Source organism: Biomphalaria glabrata, chromosome 4 (genome assembly GCF_947242115.1).
Source record: "Biomphalaria glabrata chromosome 4, xgBioGlab47.1, whole genome shotgun sequence".
Lineage (NCBI taxonomy): Eukaryota > Metazoa > Mollusca > Gastropoda > Planorbidae > Biomphalaria > Biomphalaria glabrata.
The window spans coordinates 44,717,989-44,745,281 of NC_074714.1; the positions used below are offsets into that span (position 1 = coordinate 44,717,989).

The 27,293-nt window shown below is 36.8% G+C and overlaps 1 protein-coding gene across 3 annotated transcripts; it reads right to left on the reverse strand.

Annotated features, from left to right (window-relative positions):
* Nucleotides 1-1,428: 1,428 nt before the first annotated feature.
* LOC106068229 (uncharacterized) lies at nt 1,429-24,434 on the reverse strand. Of its 3 annotated transcripts, none has more exons than XM_013227533.2 (5): nt 24,015-24,434; nt 6,458-6,772; nt 5,235-5,347; nt 4,042-4,195; nt 1,429-2,597 (listed from the first exon to the last, which is right to left on the reverse strand). In XM_013227533.2, the coding sequence occupies exons 2-5, from the start codon at nt 6,731-6,733 to the stop codon at nt 1,590-1,592; spliced, it is 1,551 nt and encodes a 516-aa protein (XP_013082987.2). In that variant the 5' UTR covers nt 6,734-6,772; nt 24,015-24,434; the 3' UTR covers nt 1,429-1,589. The 3 variants fall into 3 exon arrangements, with proteins under 3 accessions (XP_013082987.2, XP_013082986.2, XP_013082985.2); XM_013227532.2 differs by lacking the exon at nt 24,015-24,434 and adding an exon at nt 23,828-23,941; XM_013227531.2 differs by lacking the exon at nt 24,015-24,434 and adding an exon at nt 11,524-11,803.
* Nucleotides 24,435-27,293: the final 2,859 nt, after the last annotated feature.

A 27,293-nucleotide genomic window follows, 5' to 3' on the forward strand; every position in this document is an offset into this window, starting at 1 on the left:
AAAAAAAAAAGTGAAGTATTTGTTTCGTTTTGAAGTTCAATATATATTTCTTTGTGGTACTTTTAAAAGTAAATACATGAATATGAGAAATGTATTTTCTGCTACTATTAATCTTGGAAAAGTTATATATATCTTTTCATAATGGCCTTGCCAGCGTCTCTAAACAAAGGGCAATAGATAATGAAACTGCAACATGGGCACACTTTGCAGAGCTCTTAATCTGGTGAAATCAAATCAGCAACGTATATGTTTCAAATGTAAACAATTGACTCAGTTTATCAAACGAGAATGTAGAACTAGATGACACAGAAAACACAAGGTAGATGGCGACTAGATAAGTTCTCACGATGCCAGGTTAATGTTGCACAATATTTCATTCTAAAAGCAGGAACTCAAAACATCAGAATAACTTTTCCCGAAGTGGCAAACACACACTATTTGACTTGAGAAGAAAACGTTAAACTTTATAGACTTGCCCTCCACTCAGAGACTTAAACGGACCTGCTCTTTTGATCTAAGAATTACAATTCAAATGTTCAGTAAACATGCGGTAACCATGGATACTGGTGCTGATCAGTGTGTGTTTGATGGGGGAAAGTTTGTTGAGCCATGACTCCGTGCTGTCCTCCATGGCGCGGAGCTCTTTTCCTATAGAAGCGGGATACAACTTAAGCTTATAATGTAAAACTAATTAACAATAATGTATCTGTTATTTAATCTGGAAGTACCAGATACATGTAGAGACCAATAAGACTGCCAGTACGTTTTGGGGATGGGGGGAGGTTGCATAATTATTTGATTATGTGTTCACTACACGTACGCTGGTAAAGAATGTAATCAAGCCTCTGTTTCAAGGATTAAAGTTCCTGTCTAGGTCACGTGACAATAGTGGCAAGGTATTTTAATTTAAAAAAAAAATAGGAACATGAAGTAAGTACATGGCACTTAAATGAATCATAACATCTTGATGTAACAATACATCACACTGAATCATGTCAGACTGATGTATCTAAACATCATGATGATTCGTGGTAGTGGAAAATGTCAATTCAGTCTGGCCAACGAATGTAACCTATGACCCCAGACGAGAGTTGGGCGAGAGAAGATGTGCAGATTTCTTCAGCACACGTTTGAATCCTGATAAATATTTTTGTCTATCATCGTAACGGTATCAGCCGTAACGTTGGCACATATTTTAGATGAGTTCTCAGAAACTTGTCATTCATCTCTTGCTAAGTCTTGGCGTGCACAATTGTTTTTTTTTAAAGTTAGTTGTCGAAAGATACATTGAAAGTTTTGCTGATGAGAAGTGAACATTGACAAGCTGCTTTATATCTTGCTAACACAAATGACCAAATGACCGACCATCATCATCTTCTTTGTTTTTTGTTGTTGTTTTTTTTCTGTTAAGCGTTTTTTTTTGGGGGGGGGGGGGCTCATCACATATCTTTTTTTTTTTCGTTTCGACAACAAAACATTGAAGGCCATCTTATAAATCTTTATGTTATGACGTGTCATGGATGTTGGCAAATGAGGGAAACGCGTTTCAACCCAGATCGGTTTCATTCAAGCTAAAATCGAAATCTACATCAGTATCGTGAATGTGTTGGCGTGTCAATCTCATGAGTCTTATGCCTAAACCCCGCCTCTAGCGTGCTGCTAGACGCCGCCCCTTTCGTGGCCAGCTCGCGCAAATGCTCATTCCTAAAGCTGTCGTAGCTGAGCTCTGCATTGTTGTGGGTGTGGTGGCGGCCCTTCTTGCTGCTCTTCTTGTGACTTGGCTCGCTGGCGTGAAAGTCCCTGCTGGAGATGATCCCCTCGCTGTCACCCCTGGTCTGCAGGGCCTTGTAGACATTCAGGCCGACCCGGACAAAGGCGTTGGTAAAATTATGGCCGCTGATGACGTCTGGGCTGTTGCTGTGTGGGGAGCCTCGCCGGGACTTTCTGTTATCCCTGACATGGGATTTAGGGCTGTGGTGATCGAGATGTCCTGTGGCATAGGGCGAAATAGATCCACAGGAATCTCGGCTGCTACCAGAGTCGAAACTGTTGCTAGGTAATCTCTCAGTCTTCTCCTCTCTCATCTGCTGGTCTCGTGAGACTTTGTCCTTATTGCGACTAGACTTTCCCTGGTGCAAGCCATAGCTGGGAATGGAGATAGAGGACAACCGCGGAAAGGGCAGAAACTCTGCACTGATGTCTGGAAGCTGCTGTGGGTCTTTCTTCCCGTAGTGCCTCTGCTGAACGAGGAAGTTAGCGCTGTCTTGGTGATGAAACCGGCTGAGGTTCCCGCGGTAGATGTGATAGCACTCTGAGCTCTCCTCGCCCCTGTTTTCCTTGATGTCCTTCTTAGTGGAATACGACTTCCCGTCTGACCATTCCTTCGCGGGATGGCTGCTGACAACGCCAGCACTCCCGGGCTGATGGAAAACGAAACTCCCTGTCACAACGGAAGGGTCTGTTTTGTGCTTGCCTCCGGAGCGTGGGGTCGGATCGTGGCGAAACTTGGAGAGGGGAAAGTCTTCCAGTGAATCGTCAGGCGTGGATAATAGATGCTCGAACTTTCTGGAATTTTCGTAGGGTCTTGAAAAATATACCTGGTGAAAAGTAAATCACACATAAAATAAAACTGATACATTTCTGGAGAAAAACAACAACCCAAAAAGACAATCTTTTTTACATACTATCTGATATGGCGTACAATGTATGCGGAGCATTAAGCTGATTGAACTCTTTATTTAAAGTTTTATGTCAGATTCACCTTTAGCTGAATACTACATACAGATATGATTATTGTTGTGGACCTACATATATTTTACCGGTTCCCGGTCATTTCATCCCCGGTCACTTCATCCCCGGTCATTTCATCCCCGGTTACTTCATCCCCGGTCATTTCATCCCCGGTCATTTCATCCCCTGGTCATTTCATCCCCTGGTCATTTCATCCTGTTTTTTTCACCATCTAGTCATTTTATTTAACAAATAGTGATTGTAAAAATCATGAAATAAGCAATATTTAATATATTCATTTTTATTTACATGACAAAAAGTGTACTACATTAGATAAGAATAAATTAAATGTCATTTTAAAAACTAAAAAAAATTGAACATGTATAAATGTAGAGGTAATGCGAACAAGTGTTTTTGTGTTCATCTGCATCAAAAAGATAGATCGGCTATTGATTGTAAGTACAGATGACGATCCATCGATTCATATTGCTGAACTATGTTTGTCATTCTCTTTGCCTATAACACAATTGACAGCTATAATGTTTCAAAGGAATTAAAGCAAAACTTATATAGGCGACATGATATCCTGAGGATGGGTGAAGTCAGCCTTTATCAGAACAAATAAAACTGTATTTCAAGGCTAAAAATGACGCGCATATTTTCAAGAAAGAAGCGATTGAAAAATAAATAATGTGAAAGATGGTCGTCAGGAGTTATCAGCGGCATGATCATAAGTATTCTAATCGTTCTCATCTCTTTAAAGATTTCCACTTCTTTTACCACACCTTGGCCTTTGATCGTTACGTCGTGCGCAGGATAATATTATAATAGTACATACCTCAACATTCAATAGAAGTGCTGTGGTACACACACAGATTTACAATATATTATTTCTCATCAGGAATGTAAAGTGGAAGGGAACACTATAAACGCATCAATAACACGTCGAAAAATATTAAAAAGCATTTGACATCCTATTTATATATTGGATGAAATGCGGGTTTAAAGTCAAAGCCTTAACAGCACAGTTAAACAATGAATAAGAATAAATATTTAATTGGGAATGAAGTGACCGGGGATGAAATGTGTATATATTACATCTATTTTACCGATACTGCTAAACTAACTATTAAATTTGATATATGGGCCCCAGATGTGATGGACTATATATACATACAAACAATAGCGGTTTATACCTACGTGGGCCGAAATTTTTTTTAAAAAAGTGGATTCAATACATTCATTTAAATAAACCAGAATAACACAAAGAAAATGCTGTTAAAAAGAATAGAAATAAATAAAAAAACTTACATCTTGAAAAGGGGAAGGGTAAGCCGGAGAACTTGTCTTTTTGTTCAGCACATCGTAGAAATGTGAGTTAGCTCCCCACATATTGTGATATCGAACTGGATAAGGAAAGTCCCGAATGAGCAGCTGACGAGGGTGTAGAGGGCGCCTGTGTCGTCTGTGACAAAATAATAATAAGTCTATTTTTGTTTCTCAAGTGTTATTAAATAGATATTTATTAAATATTTTTTTTATTATTTTTCTTTAATGCCGGTAGAATATATTCATACATGATATTCAGTTAATACAAAGGCAACGCTACTGCCTTTGTCTAAGAAATTGTATGTTACTTTTAACGCTGTTTGTTTAATGCTTTACATGTTTCGGATGTTCCTTCAGAATTGAAGATGATTTCATCCTAGCCCAAACATTTCGCAGGACGGCAGAGGGCAGAGTTTGAACCCGTCACCTTCGGGTCCAAAGCGCATACCTCAGAACTAGCAGAGGCGGGCCTAGCAGTGCGCGGGGCCCTGCGCGAGTGTCTTATGCGGGTCCTTAAGCCGTAAAGGTAGACTATATATACCACATCACGCTCGGGCTCTTATTTTTGTTACAATTATAGTACCCTACGTAAGAACTATACTATTGGCCATTTGACTGCATTATATACTGAATTGTAATTGTTCTGCATGAAAGATTTTGCCTTTAAGGTTTTTGAACGTAAATTATGATTCAGAAACTGTTGAATGATAAGAAATCAACAAACTAGATACTAATAATTTCTTCCAAAACTGTTGGAGTCGGAAAGTAACTATTAATTACAAATGAGAACCCTGAAACTTGCAATAACACGTTTCCCAAGTTCAACAAATACTTGGTGATGAGAACTGATCTGGTTTTCGAAGCGGACGGTGACAATAAATCTCCAATCGCGGGGCCCCCCTGAGACGCGAGGCCTTGGGCGGTTGCCCCACTTGCCACCCCCTAAGGCCGCTACAGTAACTAGGCAGCCATCCTAGCGGATGTGGCACTGCGAACTCTTATCAAAATATGGAAACCACTGTTTTGAGTCCAGATTTTTCAGCTTCATAGCCAAGTGCTCTATCACTTAGACCACTTAGGAAGTACATAAGAAGGATAGTTTCAAACATTAATAATAATAGTTATCCTTTAAAATGTGTAATTTAGTGATACTTTGTATAACGTATAAATCTCACCTCTTTCTAATGGCACAATACTTGTAGGTAGAGGCCATGATCAATATGATGGCCAGCACAGCAAACGAGGCCAAGGCAATGGCCAAAATTAGGTCATTAGAAAGATCGTTAGTCTGTTAAATACATATAAAAAGTTATATCAATTGTTAGGATACACATAGGATTTGAGAAAGTAATTTGAGTAGGACTATCGCAACCAAAAGGGTAGAAAGATTAAGACAAGAAATACAAATTTATAGTCGCTAGGAGTAGGGACACTTAGTATAGAAGACTCCATGAAGTTTCTCTGTAAATAAATGTTTAATGGTGGATTACAGTGTTCTCAAATTATTTGGAGAATGTTTTAGAAGCCGAGAAACTGCGAACTCTCATGGAATTCAATAGTTTTAATTAAAGCACAACACTATGTCCAAATATCTGATATTTTAATTCTACAATAAAGTTATCTGGCAACCTCAAGACAATGCTAATTAAAAAAAAAAAATCCCACATCTAATCAAAGCCGGATTTCACCCTGAGAATTTTTTTTGTGCAGTTCCTTACCCGCTTTTGAGAGACTTAAATAAAATGTTCTTTTAAATGCTAGGTAATAACATATTAAAGTAGGCCTACGTGTTCATGGGGATGGGGCGGGTAGAAAATGTTCCTTTTTTTAAAATCTAACATTCATTAGTTATATAGAGCAAAACAATTGCTCTTTAAGTTGGATAAAGGAGGTTTTATGTTTTTAATAAAGTATTTTTCCAATGATTTAATAAAGTATTTTTCTATGTTTTTCTTGTTACATGTACATGTTAACACGAATGTCTACAGAGATCATGAACTGGATATAGGGATGTTACAACTTCCGTCGACACGCCCACTTTTTAATTGTAAAAACTATGTTTACAATTTTTTTTAGAATGTATTTGACTTGTCTCTGAAGAATGCAAAAATTAAACTCACTAATTGAATACTTAATTGTTAATGAGTAATTATTATTTTGTGAATGTAGGCCTACTAAAGAAAATACTATTCGATTGCTATTAAAATAATTCCTTTTTTTTCTTTGGGGTGGGGGGAGGTTTTATCAGCGCTACGAAAATTCTAGAAGAGGAACACCTAGGTCAGAAGATTGGGAAACACTTTTCTAGACATGCACTATGTTTTTTATTTTATTATAATTTTTTTTTTACCAAAACAAGAAATAGAAACGACACGAAATAATCTATTCTTATTCTTACAATATGCAGGTCTTCATCGTACGGGTCGTTAGCGCAGACGACTGGGGGTGGGCAGTCCTTGACCTGTTGGCCTTCACTGCACAGCTCTAGGGACGAGATCGTTTCGTTGAGGGCGCTGGAACCATCCTCCGCGGAATGGCATCGCCACCTGATAACGTAATCCCCGGCTGATTCGCAGCGGAACCAGGCCTGGCAGGTTCTCTTTGAGCCCGATGCAGATGTCTCGGTAGACTGGCATGACTTTGCAGTTCTCCAGCATTGAGACGCCATGATCATCTGCCAAAGAGGAGTTCCGCCTAACTAGTAATAGTGCATCTGAAGAGAAGAAAAAGAATTCCAAGAATAAAAAAAATTCTTCTGAACTAATTTGATATTCTAAGAGGCGCGGTGGCTGAGCGGTAAAGCGTTTGGCTTCCGAACCGAGGGTCCCGGGTTCGAATCCTGGTGAAGACTGGGATTTGTAATTTCGGGATCTTTGGGCGCCTCTGAGTCCACCCAGCTCTAATGGGTACCTGTCATTAGTTGGGGAAAAGTAAAGGCGGTTGGTCGTTGTGCTGGCCACATGACACCCTCGTTAACCGATGACCTTTACATCATCTGCCCTATAGACCACAAGGTCTGAAAGGGAAACTTTACTTAACTTTACTTAATTTGATATTCTACATGCATTTTTATTTAAAACAATAATCATTTTCTTCCTATGTTTTTGTGTTATGTCCCTATATACTTCGGAGTGTATTGCCACTTTTTTTAAAACTTTTGTTTTATTTATCCAATCCAATCCAGTAGTAAGTTTTGCTACAAATAAAGGCCTTCCAGGTCAATATAGATCTTATACTTAACGAGGGTGTCATGTGGTCAGCACAGCACCCAACCGCCTTTACTTTTCCCTAACTTATGTCAGGTACCCATTAGAGCTGAGTGGACTCAGAGGCGCCCAAAGATTCCAAAGTTAAAAATCCCAGTCTTCACCAGGATTCGAACCCGGGACCTCGGTTCGGAAGCCAAGCGCTTTGCCGCTCAGCCACCGCGCCTCTCCTGGTCTAACTGATGTCTTATAATTGACCTATTTTTTTTTAAAAGGATCTTTCTCTTATTTGAATCTACGTGTGCTAATTTAAAAATATTTTCAGGAAAATGATACTTATAAGATTACCTTTTGTTTTAAATTAGGTCCAACTTATAATGCATACTAATTAGCTTTTTCTCTTTAAAAAATACTTGCATAACTGATTTAAAAAATTTGATTTTTCGCTTTCAGAAAAAAAAAAAGTAGCCGTTGCATCAGAACTTTGAATGGTCTAAAATATTGTGATGTACGATTTTCAATATCTTTTCTAGTTTACGAGATCTAAACGGGACGGACGGACAGACTGACAGACGGACAGACATTTCGCACAAAACTAATAGCGTCTTTTCCCCTTTCGGGGGCCGCTAATAAATTATCGTCAAACAAGTGGACTTGATTTAACACTGTTTCGTTGTCTCTTATAAATCTAACGTTCATTAGTTATAAAGAGAACAATCGCTCTATAAGTTGGGTAAAGGAGGTGTGGTCTTTTGAAAAATGCATTTAAATTTATTTATTTTTTGTTTGCATTTTATTTCCCCTGCAATCTCTGATCTTAAACGTAATTATTGTAATGGTTGACTACGTCATATATGATTCTATATGAAGGAAGGCAGTAACAACTTCATCTAACTTTCTGGGTGGGGGGGGGGTAACAAAAGACTGAGATATGGGGGGGGGAACAATTTCTTATTAAAACATTGTCGATCTGTTAGCAAATTACTTTGAATAAGGTCATAGTTATATTCCATTTCATGTAGAGATTTATATTAGAGGCAAGGTGGCTGAGTGATAAAGTGATAGGCTTGCGAACCGGGAATTCTGGGAGTTTTAATTTCGGGATCTTTCGGGCGCCCCTGTGTCCACCAAGCTCTAATGGCCACCTGACATTAGCTGGGGAAAAGTAAACTACATGACACCCTCGTTAACCGTAGGCCACAAAAACAGATAAACTTTATATCATCTGCCCTATAGACCACAAGGTCTGAAAGGGGAACTAGTTAGGCCAGGTTCTCATCTAACTTTACATTCACTTTCACCTATCCTTTGATCTGCTGGACCGTTGGGGCACTACACAAGATCTGTTAACCTTCTTTCTCCATTCTTATCTCTCATTTTGTCTTTGATATAATTTCATTCGGATGCTTTTTCTGCCTGGGTGGACCACTTAGGGGGCCGATTTTGAGTTTGTGTTTCCACACAAACTGTCTTTTGTAACCTTGTTATCCTTACGTTCAGTAAAAGAAATGCTGTCAAGATTATTTCATATTTTAGCAAACCCTCTATGTATTTCTACCTAAGTCTCTATCTTTGTAGTCTTGGTATTAGTGTTTCTTTAGGCGTTGAGTCTGTTCATTCATAAATACTGTCATAATAACGTTGGTGAATCTCTAGTGCTTGCGAGAAAATACTAATGCTACATTTTTTTTTGCACAGGATACTTGCAATAGTTGCTTTTTATCTGACTTATTTTCTGCTCCTTCTTTTTCGATTCTTTTGCATTTGGATTTCAATTTCTACACTGTTCAAGATAATAATTATCACTTGTGAAGGACTTCGTATATCATCTATAGGACTTAAAACGTTATTGGTCTCTTTATAAATTCCTCCGAATATATTCACATTAACGTCGATCTCTATAATAAATAATGGCCTTAAGTTTATGTTTGTCGTTTAGTCACAGTTTGTTGTGTATAAGGAATTGACGTCTACTAGGAGCATTATATACGGATGAATGGTATTTACGACAATGCTTTAGATTAGTATTAGGTTTTAAAGTGTAAAGATTTTTTCTTTCAATAACGATGCTCAAAATCTTGCGTTTAAAGAGAATATTATAAAATCTTAAAACAATTTACTGCCATTCATGCGGCCCTATCGGCGGCCCTACCAGACCAATCGGATATCGGCCCACCGGGTATTTGCCCGATCGCCGATATAGCCAGTCCGTCCCTGAAGAGGATGGTGTGAAGGGTCAAATTATGACCCAACTGCCGCTGCCAACATGCTTCGCGCTTATTGGAAAAAGACAGTGAATATGATAAAAGTTTAGATAACTTCAGTAACTATAGCGAGGACAGTGACTTAAGTGAGACTGGCGATGGATTGCAGATGTATCGCATGCATTGTAGTCGTCTCCACATTACCGGTATTGGAAAATTAGTTTAGTTGCTTACTTACTTGTCACAGTTGGTTACTGGTATATTAAAGATTCTCTGCCACATCGGTACTATTTGTTTGCTAGAGGTTTATTATGAGATTTTCATAAAGCTTTCCAATATATGTTTCACAACCACACATCAAATTAGAGGAGGTATTAAGACCCAACCATATACTATAATTATGAGCAAAATAAATTTCGTAAACCTCGTACTGCTGCAATTCGTTTGTAAAAACTCGCGGGTTAAAAATGCGAAAAAAAAACGGTAGTATTTGAATGAATAATGTTGCCATAACCGTCATTCAATAAACAAAGGTTCCATATCAATAATTTTGAACGTACTTTGAAATTTTGACATTCATATACGTCCCTAAAGATTCATATAAATGAAATTTTTACAAAATTATACTTTTATTATGGTCCGACAGTTACGCTGGGCAGTGCACGTATCCCGTAAAAGGGGGGGGGGGGGACGTATGCCAAAAGCAGTCTTTTTTTGTGGTGAGCAGAAAGGTGGTCGACAAAACAGAGCTGCACCACGGAAACGCTTTAAAAACCAGCTTAGATGCTAAATCTATCTGTCGGTATGGTCAAATGTTTGTACACGTTATTTCTCCCAAACCCAATCTAGGATTAAGCTGAAATTGTATACAATTATTTATTTCACCTGACAACTTAAAAAAAAACAAACAGTAATGAAAATTAACTAATTAGTTAATTAACTATTGGTAGTTAATTATTTTGTTTGGTATTTTGAACAAGAGAAAGAAATCGTACTTGACAGACGTGGTGGTATAAGTTGAACTAGTCCCATTGCGGACTCGAGCCCTGAGTGAACATTTTTTTTACACATTGAAAAAACGAAAAAACGATCATGTAAACCTTCACCCCCCTTCTTCCCTCCCCTGAGAGGGCTAAATAGAAACAATTGGTAAAAATATTTCTAATCGCACTGATTTATATGTCTGTATACATAATTACATGACTGATCCAAAACTAATTGATACAATTAGACTTAATATAAGCTTTGTTTTTTTTAAAGCATTTTAAAAATGTTTTTCTAGTTACTTTTATTTATTTTTAATATCAGACTATGTCCTTCAAAGCTGCATACTCTATCTAAAGGCCTTAACAAGACCCTGGCCACATAACCCTTTTATAGGAGAAAAACTATATGGAGAACTGCCTGATCTGGAAACTACTGCGCGGTTCATCTCAGATATAGGATTACTGATCTGAACCTTCCAACCTGTACAATGAGAACGAAGTAGAAGGAATTTGGAGCAGCAATGTAAATTATTTTACAAAGTCTTCAATCTAGTCCATCATGTTGGACACTTATTGATTTCCCAAGCCATTCCATATTCTTATGGTACTAGAAAACAAAAGAGCCAATTCTATGTATTCATGTAAGGGTATGGCATATGAAATGTGCTATTATTAAATCACAAATATTTTGTTTAAATATTTGTTTTCAACTGATGAACATTTAAAATTTGTGTATCTAATATTTCAAAAACAAATAGTCATTAGCGTATTTAATGGTAACTTGTAATCATTCCGCCTTCTCTCCTCCTCTTAATAGTTTGGACAATACAAATCTAATACAGAATTCGGCAATATCGGTACCTATAGAAAAAAGATCTTCATTAGTTATGCCCTAATTTCGATTTATTCACTTCCCTTACTAGATAAAAATATAATTCTGTCAAAGTTTTAGCACAAAAATGAAAAAAAAATATCGATTATAATCCAAATGAATACAATAATGCCAATAAATTCGACTATTGTGTGTATGTAGAATCACAGTTTGAAACGTGTTAATTTTAAACGAACCTCTGAGTTAGCTCCAGTTGATAGGGTACTCCCAGAGAACACTACACTAATCTAGAACCGAACGCGTCCACTCCTGCCAGCATCTTTCCAGGCGTCTAATCCAGTAACACGGAGATTAGCATCCAGACACATGACATGGACAGGCCGTTCTATTGTTTCAAGATAAACGACAAATCTTTACTTTTTGGGCTGATCACTGTCGTCTGCTGCTCTGCTTCTCTCCCGCCACATAACCTTCCTCCGATTACCTTGTTCGAATTTCAACATTACACTCAGGACAAAAGGGACGCAACTGTGTAATGAGAGAAAGGGGACAAGGGACGCAACTGTGTACCTTTTTTTTTTATTTCGCGAGAGCAGAACGAGAGAGAGGGAGATACGCGAAAGAGCAAATCTTGACTGATCTGAAATTAGCAGGGAATGGGGGTTGCAACTTGTTGACACATCCCCAGATGTACAAATACTCGACCACAGTTTTGAAAGTCAAGGAATCTGTGTTGTTCCGTTATATTGGATGCAATGAAATAAAGAGAATTTCTTAGCCATTGTTAGACCTTATTCTGAACCTAGTTTGGCGTTTCAAAAACAGCTCTTGTGGGCATAATCAAATCAAATATGTAATTTGTGAAGAAAATCAACGTTTATATAAAGCGACAAACCATGAAAATGTCAATGTGATTACTAACTGTTGAGATAATGGGAGACAAACAGGCCGGGCCCTGGTTAGCGCCCTTTGTTATTCCCCCGAGAATCATCGGCTTGCTATGTCTAATAACACATTTTGTCCGGGATCTATCGCTGGGTTGAATTAACCGTTTACTGGAAGTATGCGTTAAATCAATATGTGACGGGGGTACATTTCAAAGTGCAGGCGTTGACTGGAATTGTGTTTCTGTTTTTTGCATGTTTGCAAACAAGATGAACTTTACGAAGTGGTCTCAAACAATGAGAGTAACTTCACAGTTTGGTGGAAACAATCTTGCTCTAAATAGAACAGAAAAAACACCTGGGAAATATGAGCAACGAATTTGTTTATTCTTTACTCTCTTCTTGTTTTTATTGCTATTATTATAAAAAAAAATAATTTCATTCTCAACCCAACAAGACGTGGACAGGTATTGGGAACTCTAAAGTTAATTCAAATTGTTTGTTTTACATGTTTCGGATGTTATTTTAGGAAGGTGCGACCTTAGGGGTGGCTAGTGGGGAAATCGCCCTATGTTCCGCGTCCTAGTGAGGACCACGATAATGGGAACTTTTGTTCTTCTGTTCATCTTACAGAACATTCATGGCGCTGATATTACACTCTCCCGGGGCCCCGCGCACTGTAAAGGCCGCCTATGATTTAGGTTTGAATATTATGACATCCTAACCCAAACCTCAAGAAGGATGGCAGGGTTTGAGCCCCAGACCATCGAGACGACAGTCCAGAGCAAAACCACATGCCCAGGCAGCCATTATTTTATGTTATAATTCGTGTCAGTAAATCCCAATTCCAGTAGTATGAGGAAACACAAGCTAAAAATGTACATTTCATCACCGAAAAATTATTAGATCCCACCAAACAAAGTATTGACCAACTTAAACATGGAACTTTTTAGATGTAATACTAAAGACTTTCTTACATGGAGACTAATCCCCCCCCCCCATACAAGTTTTGTGGTGTATCCGGTGTACAGAAAACGGAAGTATCGTAATAGATTGCCCCCTTTTTTTTTCATTGTAGAATCAAATTTTTTAACCTCTTTCACTTCGATCACATTTATTTTCATTTCTAAGTTGGCAGCAATAACTTTTCCTCGTGACTTCTTTGACTTTGTCTCTTTCAAAATCTTTTCCCAACCTTCCATTTTTCTTTTACGTTTTTCTTTACGTTTCATTCAATCGCCAGCACATTTGTTCATATCTCTTTCTCTTCTTTTTCTCACTTACTGCAATATATTTCTTTTGAAACGTAAATGGTATCTTACAAATTATTGTGATGAACTTTTTGTGTGAACCCCCCCCCCATCAGTTATTATGTCATAAAGAGGCCTCTGTGCTGTGCGAACTGTTTTAATCTAGCTGCTTTATGAAGGAGTTCATTGTTGAAGTACTAGGGAGTATTTCAGTTGCTTTACAGAGGAGAGCTTTGACAGGACTACTTCAGTCGAGTTGGCAGTATATTTAGTGACGACCCCCCCTCCCCCCCATTATGACTTCATTCTGTATCATTCTATTGAAACGAAATTAAGAGTTAGATAGATAAATTAGATAGATAGATCTAGATAGATAGATAGAAAGATAGATAGATAGATAGATAGATAGATAGATAGATAGATTGATGTTTTGATGGTTTGATTGATTGACTAATTGATTGATTGATTGATTGGTAGCAGGGATGGACTGGATGTGATAATCGGCCCAGGCATTACCATACCATCCAGCCCACAAATCGACTGCCATATGATATACATCTCTTGTTAAGTTTCCTCCGAAATAGATACATAGAGATACGTGAATGTATACATAGATAGTATTGATAGTATCATCAAAGATATAATCATGTCACTATTGGCTCTCTACAAGTTGAAACCTCGCCCAAAATTGAAGCGAGAACGACCCTGAAGTGCAGGTCACCGAGTCCTGAGCAGAGCAATAAGTCTCACCCTAACAGTGACACTTGGGTCTCCCGCCTGAATACTTGACAGATGTGTTGATAGAACGGAGCGAGCCGTTTGACAGTAGACACTGTTGTCCTAATGTTAAATTGGCCCCTGACGAATGGCATAGTTATGGAGGCGCTGCGAAATGGGCTCCATGGTGTATCAAGGTGTATGGCTGGGGGGTGTTGGGAGGGTTTGAAGTGACAGGGGGGGGATGACTGAGCCAGGGCAAACATCATTGAATCAACTTAGCATTGGGTGTGACATTGAGAGGGAGGGGGGGGGAACAACGAAGGAAGCTCATCTCATGTTCTAAACTGTGAAGATAAAAGGTGTGGAGTTACTGACCTATCTGTGGAGTTGTGTTGAATAATGGGAGTTGTGTTCTCTCTTTCTCTCTCTCTCATAATCTCCTTACCTCACTATTTCTTTATCCATTTCTATGTCTTCTCCCTTCTTTCCTATCTCTATTTTTCCTTCCCCTCTCTTTTCTCTATTTATTTCTCTTTCTCCCTCTATTTCACTTTCTCTCTCTTCTCTCTCTATTTCTCTTTCTCTCTTCTCTTTCTCAATTTCTCTTTCTCTCTCTCTTCTCTCTCCATTTCTCTCTTCTCTCTCTCTATTTCTCTTTCTCTCTCTTCTCTCAGTATTTCTCTTTCTCTCTTTTCTCTCTCTATATTACCCTTTCTTCTCTCTCTATTTCTCTTTCTCTCTCAATTTTTCTTCCCCTCTCTTTTCTCTCTATTTTTCTTTCTCTCTCTTCTCTCTCCATTTCTCTTTCTCTCTCCATTTCTCTTTCTCTCTCTATTTCTCTTTCTTTCTCTTCTCTCAGTATTTCTCTTTCTTTTCTCTCTCTATTTCTCTTTCTCTCTTTTTCTCTCTATTTCTCTTTCTTCTCTCTCTATGTCTCTTTCTCTCTCAATTTTTCCCCTCTCTTTTCTCTATTTTTCTTTCTCTCTCTTCTCTCTCTCTCTCTATTTCTCTTTCTCTCTCTTTTCTCTCTCTCTTTCTCTTTCTTTCTCTCTCTTCTCTCTATTTCTCATGCCTAGAAAGCATAAACATTTAGTAAATGTGTGTGTGCATGTGTGTGTATTTTGAAATGGGAGTGAACAAGGAAGTTCAGATCGATTGACACAATACTTTATCAAGACTATATTTCTAAATACATGTATAAAGATCTCTTTCTAGATAAGAAAACAAAAGTATTTCTCAGCTAGAACTCTAAAACTCTAAACATTTTTTAATAGGTCGATTTAGATATTTCTAAAATGTGTAATTCATACAATAAAAATTTATAGTAATATGAATGAATAATAATGGTTCATTTGATTACTGTAATTAAACTAATCTAACTAAACTGACAAATGGACTCCATTTCGGTGATAATACTAATTTAGAAAAATTTTGCAATCTTCCTTAATATTCGAATATAAGGACAATCATTTATTTATTTATCTTTCAACCAGAACAAACAAGTTTATTCAGAATAAAAGCTAATCGATAACTCTTGAGGCGAGAGAAGGGTATTTGCTAATGTTTTTTTTACGTATGAAGTGTTCATTGCTGTTGTTTATGGTCCCTCACATCTAGTGATAATAGGAGATCATTTCATTTAAATTTTGTGAGATAATATTACGGTAGTCAGGTGAAAGAATTTTATTTTAAATAATCCTGTCATGCAGGATGTAACGAGTTACTTTGAAAGAACAACACGTTTGAAGTACTTAGGTACGAGATAAAAAATAATTAAATACTTGGATATGAAAAAAAAACAACAACAGGCTTTTAATACTTAATAACGGAAAAGGTCTTATGAGAAAAAACAAACAAACAAGGTTACAAAGACAGCTTGTGTGGAAACACAAACTCTAAATCGGCCCCCGAAGTGGTCCACCCAGGCAGGTAAAAAGGCAGGTTTCAATATTTTCAGAAAGAATATCAGAAATAAATTCTCTCAAAGGAAAATGAAAGAGAAAAATGAAGAAAGAAAGTTGGCCGGTCATGTGTGGTACCCCAAATGCCCAGCAGACCAAGGGATAGGTGAAAGGGAAGGTGAAGTTAGATGTAAACCTGGCCTAACTGATGACATATAATGAATATCTAGTTGATCTAATTGTTTTGTAAAGGGTCAATCTCATGTTCAAAGCCTCAAGAAAAAAACATTTCCGTAAAAAATTTATAAAGACAGTTTGTGTGGAAAAAGAGCAGTGCGAATCATAACAACGAATATATTAACATTTTACTAGAGTAACCCCTTTAGTAAAATCACTAAATTTAGAAAGCCTTCAGGACAGAAGACTCAAAAGTAAAGTAGCAATTATACATACAATTCTGAATCATAATCTTCAAATACAAAAACAAAATCTAATAAAATACTCAGAAAGACACAAAGATAAAGGCACAATCCTCGTTCCATATGCTAGGAAAAATTTGTACAAATGCTCCGCAGTGCTATTAGAGCATGGAATGGTTTGCCTGAGCTAGCCAAAAAAACCAGTGACTTGGCAGAAATTAAGTCATTGGTTAATATGCATGACTAAATGCATTACGCGTAGGACGTAATCATCTTCTTTTTTGAAGTAACGTCTGTGTTATATAAGATAAGATAAACTTTAAATCGGCTTCTGAAGTGGTCCACCCAGGCAGCTAAAAGGTAGGTTTTAATATTTTCAGAAAGAACATCAGAATGAAATTCTATCAAAGACAAATGACAGAGAAGAATGGAGAAAGAAGGTTGACAGATCTTGTGTGGTGCCCCAGCGGTCCAGCAAACCAAAGGATAGGTTAATGTTCGAGTTAGATGTGAACCTGGCCTAACTGATGTCTTATAATGAATATCTAATTGTTTTGTAAAGGGTCAATCTCTTATTCAAATCCTCAAGAAAAAAACATTTTCGTAAATTTTTTATTTTTTTTTCGTTTCGTTCAATGTTATGTGCCTCTGCCTATGCCCCTGCAATCCATGCAATAATATGAAACAGTACTTATTAATTGTTGTTTTAAATTATGTTCCACTTATATGTATATTAAATAGATTTTTTCTCTTAAAAAAAGTAATTATTATTTTGTAAATGTAATAGTTAGTATGACAGAACTTACTTAACTTAGCAATACGTTTGTAAAAAATTATTTTTTGACAAAAAATTAAAACCTCTTTCATAAATGTATTAAAATTATATTAAATGGTCATCTCCCTTACTAAATAGCCTCCCGTGTTTGTCACTATTAATAGTGAATAGTTGTAAAAATGGTGTATTTTAATGAAAAAACTGCTTGAAAAGCTGATTTTAAAAAGTATTTTTTCGCTTATAGAAAAGAAAAAAGGAGCCTTTGCATTAGAACTTTGAATAGTCTAAAATATCATGATGTCGGATTTTCACTTTTCTAGTTTACGAGACCTAAACGGGACGGACGGACGGACAGACTGACCACAAATTAACTAACAGCGTCTTTTCTCCTTTCGGTGACCGCTAAAAATTTTAAGCAACAAGTAGTATCTGTTTTTTCAAACATTTTTTGTCCAGGTATAATTTTTTTTAACTACAGAATTCTACAAAGAATAAAAACAGAAACAAAAAAAAAAAAAAACACAAAAAAACATGTAAATTAAAGCTCACATTCAAATTTCGGTTCGCCTTGAGAAGAAAACAAGAACATGACATGGAGTAACAAATAACGAGTAAAAGTTTGGCCTTCAAAAGGATTCAAACGAAAGATTAGAGATAGACTTGAAGAGGTCTAAGCATTTCAGCAAACGTGGCTTGGATTAGAAGGGATCAAAGTTTTTTTAAAAAAAGAAGATAGACACCTACTAAACAGGTTAAGGTGGCCTTTTCTTTGGAGAAAACCCCCCAAAAAACTATTTGAGGTAAAGTACGCCTGCCCTCTTTTAAACATGTATTTAGCTTGTTATGAGAAACATCCTACAAAATTCTTCAAAAGTCTCCACACTGTTTGTAGAGCATATAATGGCTCCGTCTAGTTCCTAGTTTGTTTCCCTATCCAGTAAGCCGAGTCTCCCATACATTAATTCAGGGATCACGTCGCAAGTACAGGACAGCTCATCAGCTTCCTTATAAACATTGATTGACGTCATTCAAGGCTACTGTTAATCACGTGACTAAAGAATTACTTTTTTAATGGTAAGTTGAATTAGATTTTGCAGTTGAACTTAAAAAAAAAAGCTATAAAAAAAGTTTTTATTAACTCTTTCTCTCCTAATCGACGATATCATCGTTGATTTGACCCAATTAAATTAAATTTATGTTTAATTTTATAAACTTCATTTTGTGTTATATAAAAAGAGCATGCATTTCCCTTTAATTCTTTACCAAATACAACAACAACAAAGCTTTTGAAGCTTAACCATAACAGGATAGTGAGATAGTAATGAGAAAAATGTGGCCATGTTGAAAAATAATAACGGAGAGAAAGAGTTAAGTGTATTTGTATCAATTTGTTTTGATCAGTCATGTAATTAAATTTATAATAGATCTAGACTATCAATTATAAATATTTGCAATTAGAAATATTGTTACCAATTGTTTTTATTTAGAGCAATTTTCTGCTTTTAGCTTTTTTCAATACGCTATGATCCTATCACTTGTCTGGACCAACTAGAAATGGGAAAGGTGGAAGGGGGTGGGGAGAAAGAAGGGGACTAATTCAACTTATACCACCTTATCAGTCAAGTAAAATTTCTTTCTCTTTGTTCGAGAGATTTCACAAAATAACTAATTGCCAATAGTTATCATCTTCTTTTTTTTTTAAAAGTAACGTCTGTATTATATAATAATTGTTTTTATTGATTCTTGCGTTGGCATGTAAAAGAAATAATTTTGCTAAATTTCAGCTTTGTCAGAGATAGTGACGTGGCAACGAGCTATTGGTCACAACTACCCACAGGTTCTGACGTTGCAGGTCAATGTAGAGGCCTTCTATAACGATTGGTCTCGGTTTCATAGATCTACTGTTTTTGTAAGTTGGCAAAACCTATTCAATGAAATGGTTTCATACTTTTCAGGTTTCATTAGAAACATGAAATTTTCATCTAAGGCTAACAGCTGCAAGTAGCAAGCTATTTAGAGTAACTGGTTTACGGAATACAGGAAACGTTGATTATCTTGAAAATTGAATCAGCGAAATATAAAAAATCATTAAAAACAAATTTATATAAATGGGAAGAACTCCGCCCTTAAAACTATAGCTATCAATAATGTACAAGTTATTTCCCGTATTCGATATCAAACAAAATAATTAATTACCCAAAATTAATTGACTAATTGAGCATTTAAAAAATTTGATCCATGATTTGTTAGGTACCATAAATAATTGTTTAAAGTAACAATCAGATTGGAGAATGCGTGATTAAGAAAAAAACGTCTTACCATATATGTGAATACTGAAGGATTATTTTCCCTTGTTGGTATCAAACAAAATAATTAATTGACTAATTGGTTACTTTTGTCTTGTCTATGCCAATGAATAATTGTGCAAAGCTTCACCTTGATCCGAGAATCGGTGTGGGAGACATAGCGTGTACACACTTTTCACCAGACAGACATACAGACAGAGTTAATTTAAGTTTTGTAAAAAGTATACGAAAAATGTTATATACATTTCATCAAGGTAGAATCGAATTTCTAAGTTCTTTTGATTGTAGACGAAACTCACGTTTATTTTTGTATTTTTGTTTTAATTGGCAATGATGATTTTTTTTTATCAAGCGTCATTGACATGTTTAGAATCAACAATTTGAAGTGATAAATCCTCGCTAGTAATCGATTCCCAAAAAATCATTAGAAATAAAACTTAAGAAAAACGTCCAATAACAAGTTTTCGCAACAGCTTATTTTCTAGTCAGCTTCATCATAGGAACAGCTTTTGTAATTGTCTCCCTCGATTGCAGCTCTTCAACCGCTTCACTGATCTATTTTATAAGAATAACCAGAAAAATCTATTCAAGGCCCATTGGCCTAACTTTGTGTTTTTTTTTTATATCATTATTGAATGTGTTTGGTTGACTGTTTATAAAACTATTGAGTAACCAGCACAATGACCATCAGAGTTTACTTTCCAGAATGAAACGCCGCGATGCTGCAACGGATGAGTGCGCTCAGAAGATTCAATGGCAAGAAAATGTAATTACATATCAACTTCCCGGCTTTGAGTTTTAGTTTGGGAGCTGCAATTAAATTGAGCTACTACCCCACCTCCCTTCCCTGTGGGAGCGCGGTGGCTGAGTGGCTAAACACTTCGCTTCCGAACCTTGGGTCATGGGTTCGAATCTGGATTTTCAATTACAATGATTGTGAAAGGAAAGTGAAAGCTAGTTGTTAAGATTGCGTCAGCGAGTACTACGGGATGCAGGTCAAAGTACAAAGGTCTGCACTCTATTACTTGACAAGCTCAAACAGTCTGTTTTACATCATCGCGCTCTATCAGAATGCACTGGTTCCACTCCTTCCCTTACACCCCCGACCCTGAACACATAAGAAGAACATGTACGATTGCACCCAAATAATGGCTCATGCCGACCTCTGCAAACAGTCGGTGTGATAGGAGTGTGCCTCTCTCTCTCATCTCTCTCTCTCTCATCTCTCTCTTTCTTATTCTTTCTCCCTCTCTCTATTTTAACCGTTGGCTTTGTACCCCGTGTATTTACAGGGGTGGGGGGGGGAGGTAGGGGTTTCAAATCTGCACTTTGTCATCCGTCACCCGTGAAATGGTACCGCGGTCTGGACAAACACAAACTCATTAGTGGCCACGCGCTTTTTTTTTTTTAATGACGAATACAAAATTTTAGGCGCATGGATCCAGATGACATGTCTACAGGGGATGGGGGGAAGGGGAAGAAGACAAAGCCAAGGGTGAAGGACACTGTGGCGTAGTAAGGTGGACTTAAGCACGCGCTTCAGCCCATAATCAGTCTAAGGCCCTTTTATGGACTCAATGTTTCGATGAAACAGTTTCTACCTGTGATAATGTTTAACTCTAACTAACAACATGGGATAGGTGTAGTAAAAAAAAAAAAAGAAACTTAAGATTTGTAATGCACTTTTTAAACTCTTTCGCTTAATCTTCAATAGAGCAGACAAAATAAATGTAATTACTTTATATTTATTTTGCAGGAATGCAGGTTTTTATTTTTGGCCTATTACTGTAATAAACAATGTTATTTTTTTCTAAGCTTTTATCACTCACTCTGTATGTGTGTCTATGTGTCTCTCTGTGTGTCTTTCTATGTGTCTCTCTGTGCGTCTGTCTATGTGTCTCTCTGTGCGTCTGTCTATGTGTCTCTCTGTGCGTCTGTCTATGTGTCTCTCTGTGTGTCTGTCTATGTGTCTCTCTGTGTGTCTGTCTATGTGTCTCTCTGTGCGTCTGTCTATGTGTCTCTCTGTGTGTCTGTCTATGTGTCTCTCTGTGCGTCTGTCTATGTGTCTCTCTATGTGTCTGTCTATGTGTCTCTCTGTGTGTCTGTCTATGTGTCTCTCTGTGCGTCTGTCTATGTGTCTCTCTGTGTGTCTGTCTATGTGCCTCTCGGTGTGTCTGTCTATGTGTCTCTCTGTGTGTCTGTCTATGTGCCTCTCGGTGTGTCTGTCTGGCCAAAAGCTTATACACGTTATTTTTCTGACAACCAATCTCAAATCAAGCTGGAATTTTGTACAGTTATTTCTTTTACCTGACAACACAAGAATCAATTTAAAAATAAACTAACCAATTAATTAATTCACTATTGGTTATAAATTACTTTGTTTGGTATTTCAAACAAAGGAAAGAAATAGTATTTGACTCATGTGGTGGTATAAGGTGAGATAGTCCCCCTTATATAAGGCTGTCGTCTTGGGTTTAGTGAACTCAAACATGAAATAGAAACAATAGATGGGTGTATAATTTTACAGCGTTGGCTTGAGAAACCAGAGAAGGCTTTAGCCCACTAGTTCGAATTCAGGTCGCGCCCTTTTTGTTTATTAAAAAAATTACATTTAAAAAGCGATCACACAGATACCCTCTCTTTCTCCCCTTTTCCAACTGGTCCAGACAAGTGATAGGCTCATAGCCGTATTGAGAAAGATAGAAGCATAAGACTGCGCTAAACAAAAACAATTGGTAATTTTTTTTCTAATTACACAGCTATATTATTGCTAGTCTGGATCTCTTACACATTTAATTACATGACTACATCCAAACTAATTGATACACTTAATATATGCTTTGTTTTTTAAAGTATTTTTTTTACATTGTTAGTTTTTAGTCGTGTGTTATTTGAGGCCCTGAGCATCTGCCTCATTTGTCTATACCTAAGACCGACCGGGCAAGGGAAAATACATCCAAATGTATTGATAATATTTGGAGTTACCTTAAAATGTTTCAAACAACAAACGTGTTCTCATTGCCAGTCAGTTCAAAACAACTTCTCACATTTCACGAGGTTAATTCACTGACTGATGGTTAGGAAGAAAGGCTTAGGAATTATAATGAAAACGTTTAAGTTTCAAATAATTTGAATTGGATGTCAAGATTTCAAGGGTCTGAACGAAATTCAGTTTACCAAATTTAATGTCGCATGTTCACAGAATCTGTGAATTGTTTACATCTTCGTATAGATCTTATAATGGCAGGAAAATGGAAAACTTCAAATATTACATTTTTAAGAAACTGTCAATAAAAAGTTTTGAAGGATGAAGATTTTAGTTCACTCTTAAGAAAATCTACGTCGGAATTTGAACCAAACTTATTAAATCTAAAAAAATAATTTTCTGAATTTAGTTTTTTTTAAAATTCTGTCCCGCTAAAAATATTCTATTTAAAATTTTGTACGCTCCTAAAAAAGTTTGCCCATATCTGGTTTGGACCAATGAAAGTATCGTATCTAATCTTTTCTAATCTTACAAAAAAAAAAAAAAAATGCGCATCGTCTGGAAACCTACCCAAAACTTTAGGAAAAAATGCAAAAAAAAGTAAATAAGTTCAAATTTGAGATGACTTTTAAAACAATAGAAAAGTATTGTTTGTACACCTCCCTCTCATATCTCCTTTTGCCGTACGCCACTGAACTTGTTTGTGTAATAAAATAAAATAAAAATCCATTTTGATGGAAAATCTTATCCACCTCGGAAGAACAATAATTATATAAGATAAGAAGATAAATAAAAGTTGGTCGTCTCCGTCAGCCGCAGGATGACACGATTTATCATGTAAAGCAAGAGATAAATAAAATCATTATACAATAATATCTAGTCTCCAGATTTCTAAATTTGTTTCTTTTTATCTAAAATAAATTGTGTACGCAAATTACGTATAATTCCATTTAAAGAAGAACTCCTTATTCACTTTAGTATACAGTTCATACTGAAAATGTAATTTTTAAAAACAAAAAACAAAGATGTAAACGATATTTTTAAACAATAATTAGGGGCCTATTCTATAGCAGGTGAACAATTTTAGAAATTTTTTTTTAAAAGAATTATACATATATAATGATTTTGATTTTTTCAATTATTAAAGAGATTTTTTTTTAGAATAACAAAACCAAATGAATAATTTTATTATAAAATCTGAAAAAAAAACATTTAATGTATGTTAAAGTATCATTTTGAGAAGAGAAATACATTATTTGTTAATTCTTTTAATATCTTAAAACGATGAATCCAACTTACGTGTAGCTAGAAATATTAAGAATGCATTCAAATCATGAAGTCTGTCTGTCCCAAGTTTCTAGCTTAACCATTTCTACGTTGCAAGTTCCCAATTTCTCTTTCAAAAATATTTTTTCAATGTGTTCTCCTATAGCCAAAAAAAAAAATTACTTTCAAAACTAGACTTAAACAAGGGCAGATTACTTACGTAATGCCTTGACCTATGGGTCCAGGATAGCGGGAATTTGAAATCTTTCCTGAGCAATGCAAGACCTTTTGCAGCTCAGGGCGCTGGAGCGCTACTCCGTTAATCCAGAAGTCCTCCCTAAAATGTTTAAGCAGCAAGGTCCTGGTGGATGTTTATGTTGTCTTCAGAATAGGTCGGAAAGTGGTTCATGTTTTACGACAATCAATGCAATGACGCTGCACAATTTTTGTTCTTGTTCTGAGCGACTTCCAAATATCACCCGTGATTTTTTTTTTCTTTTTTAATTACACAAGAGAACAATAAATACAGGGAAAGATAATTGCTAACGCGACGAGGACAACCACTTACGTCCCTTGAATGTTTCGTTTGGGACTTCTTTCGTCCTTGCGGTAAAGACGCTAACTAATTGACTTGCAGGACGCGAAAGTTGAAAGTATTTCCTCTCGACTGACCGAGTTTGTAGCCACTGATCTGTACTTCCCCATCTAGTCAAACGGTTCTCAAAGTATCACAAGTGATAAATCTACCAAAAGGGTGGATCAAAATAGACTTTAATGTTTTAGTAGCTAAAGTGTATGAAACGCGAAATAAAAATTTGAGCTGCCTAAAAGGTAGTCTAGTGTATGAACTTATTTAAAAGTGTGAACTCAAGTTTGTAAATAGTTCAAATTTTAGAACCACCGATTGTTTCATCTGGCAAAGGGTTAGTGTCTGCGCATTTAGGGATCTTCTGTATCAATATTACGTTCTAAAGATTAAAAGACGGCCAATGATTGGAAGCTCAAAGATCTGTCTATGGTGGGATGGGGAAAGGATAGGCAGCTGCTGATGTCATTTTGAGTTGGAAGGAGGGGATGGGGTTTGAACATTTGTTTTTGTGGGAAACCCAAGTGTGTAACTCTAAGGGTAGAAGAATGTTTTCAAGGAAACTGGGGGGGGGGGGGAGAAGATAACTCTTGAGTAAAGTTATGTTGACATGTCTGAGAACAAAGTAAGTTGTCTCCGGAAAAATAGCCCAGGTCAAATTTGGAGCAACAGATTTGGCCCAGGGTTCAGGGATTCAGCTGGGCATCGTAACTGGACATGTGGGAATGATTCTTTGGACATATAACATTTCTGGCCTAATTTTTTTTTCCTTTCTTTCTGTTTCCTAATATTCATTATCTCTCACTAAACACAGTGAGAAAACATTTCCGGAAGCTGCAGAGCACAGCGTCTAGGATTAGAGATGACCCGCAGGTCGTAGTTTGGAAATTTGAAGCTATGGTATTTCACTAATGGACCTCATTCACCAATCGTAAACAAACAGCATTTAGCCTCGTGGTGCTCTATCTCTTCTATATAATTTACGATCTAATGTTTTATTCATGATGGTTGTCACGTGACAGTTTTTTTCGTTGTTTTATCAATGATATCACGTGACAAAATGTTGTTTGTTTACGATTGGTGAATGAGGTCCATTGTTCTGTCGATATGTAGAGAAGAGTGATAAAAAGCATCCAGTATCTAACGGCCAGTGGGACAGTTCATGTTGCCTGACTCTAGGCCTACCGGGTTGTCATGTGACCAACATAATGACCTATCCCTTTATTCCCAACACCTATTGGGACTAAACAGACTTACTAGTGTTAAAAAAAAAGAACTTACTTACTAAATGTCACCTGGATTCAAACACGAGAACACCAGCTGCTCTAACATTGTTAAGTTTAATTATGGTCTATGGGTTGTAACGTCAGACACATGATTGGATTTAGTCTTGATAAGACCGTAAGCTAATTGAGATATGACGCCCCTAGTTATCAACGTAGCCCAATTTTCCCTTAGCTTTATCTTCAAAATGATTAAACATAGAACAGAAATTATTTTAGGAGGCCCCCGCAAGCAAGTAGGGGCCCTAAGCTATAGCTTTTATTGCCTATATGCAAATCCAGGACTGCCCAGACAGTCCAACTAAACCATTTTATTATTATTCTATATAATTCTATTATTAATTGCTTAATGCCTAAATAAAGAAATAAATGGAAAAAAACATTTTTAAATACAAAAACTTAACGTAACTTTTATTGACAAAACTATACACAGACTTTAACTTCCATGGCTTGACGACGTACAGGCAGATCTACAACAGCTAAAAGCACAGGATTGATCAGAATATCTTTATGCAGGCCAGGGCCCTTCATGGGCTGTAGCGCTACTGGGATGGATCATCATCATCATCATCAAACTCCATTTGAGTGAGGGCTTGAGAGGCTCAAATCCTCTCTTGCAAAAGCCCTGGACAGAAACCCTGCTGTCTTGCGTAGTGCATAAATGTAGCCATACAGGTCGAGAATTTTGGTTTCCCAGACCTGTCGAGGCGGAAATCAGCAAGTCTGGGGCAGTCAAACAGAATATGAGGCACGGTTTCCTCTTCTTCCCCGCAGCGGGGGCACCGTGAATGAAAATTTGGCCATAGCCGCAAGAAATATGAGCCAACAGGATAGTGGCCTGTCCTGCACTGTGCTATAATAGCTTGCTCAGGCCTGGACAGCCTCCACCATGGGGAAGTGCGGTCATGGCGCCTCATGCGCTCCCAGACTCCACGGGCTTTTTGGGACTTGGGTTGGATGGATTTTCACTCCTATGTAAATGTATATAGCAACACAGGTGTACTAATTATAATTTAAACAAAGCACAACTCACGCTAAAATAAAATAAAACAACAACAGTCTATCAGTCGTCTCTAGCTTCTTCTCTCTTAGTTTACTCACTACCACAACCTAAACTACGACAGACTTCTTTACATCAGAATCTACTGAGCTACTGACAGATTATCCACCTTAGTTTTACTTATGGTTACATCAGAAACACGCACATACATTCTTCAACAACTGGCAGTAAACTAATGATCATAGGAAAAAAATTCGGATATATTCTATAGCTCAAAAATTCCTTTTATTTAGTAACCACCCTCTCCCATTTGTAACAAATTGTAACAAGGTTTGATTCCCACACCCACCCCCGTAATAATAATAATAATAATAATAATAATTCTCTGGCAGCGCCAGAGAATGACTACTAGTTCATTTCTAACATAATAATAATAATCTTTATTGTCCGTATGGAAATTTGTCTTACAATTTGTGCATTACACCAAACATAACAAGAAAATTCGATTTTTACAAAAGACATATTTTAATTATCCATTTTCCTAAATCCCAATTTTCCTCATGGTATTGATACAAATGACGGGAAAATTTCTTTCGGCGCTTGATGATGTTTTCAGCTCTTTATTCCAAA

Bases quoted from the DNA above. Each gene is read 5' to 3' on its own strand.
- LOC106068229 (XM_013227533.2), bottom strand. From the start codon at position 6,733: ATGATCATGGCGTCTCAATGCTGGAGAACTGCAAAGTCATGCCAGTCT. The intron at 5,348-6,457 runs GTAAGAATAAGA...TGTATTTAACAG, and splicing joins ACGATGAAGACCTGCATATT to ACTAACGATCTTTCTAATGA. The intron at 4,196-5,234 runs GTGAGATTTATA...ATTTTGTCACAG, and splicing joins TATTGTGCCATTAGAAAGAG to ACGACACAGGCGCCCTCTAC.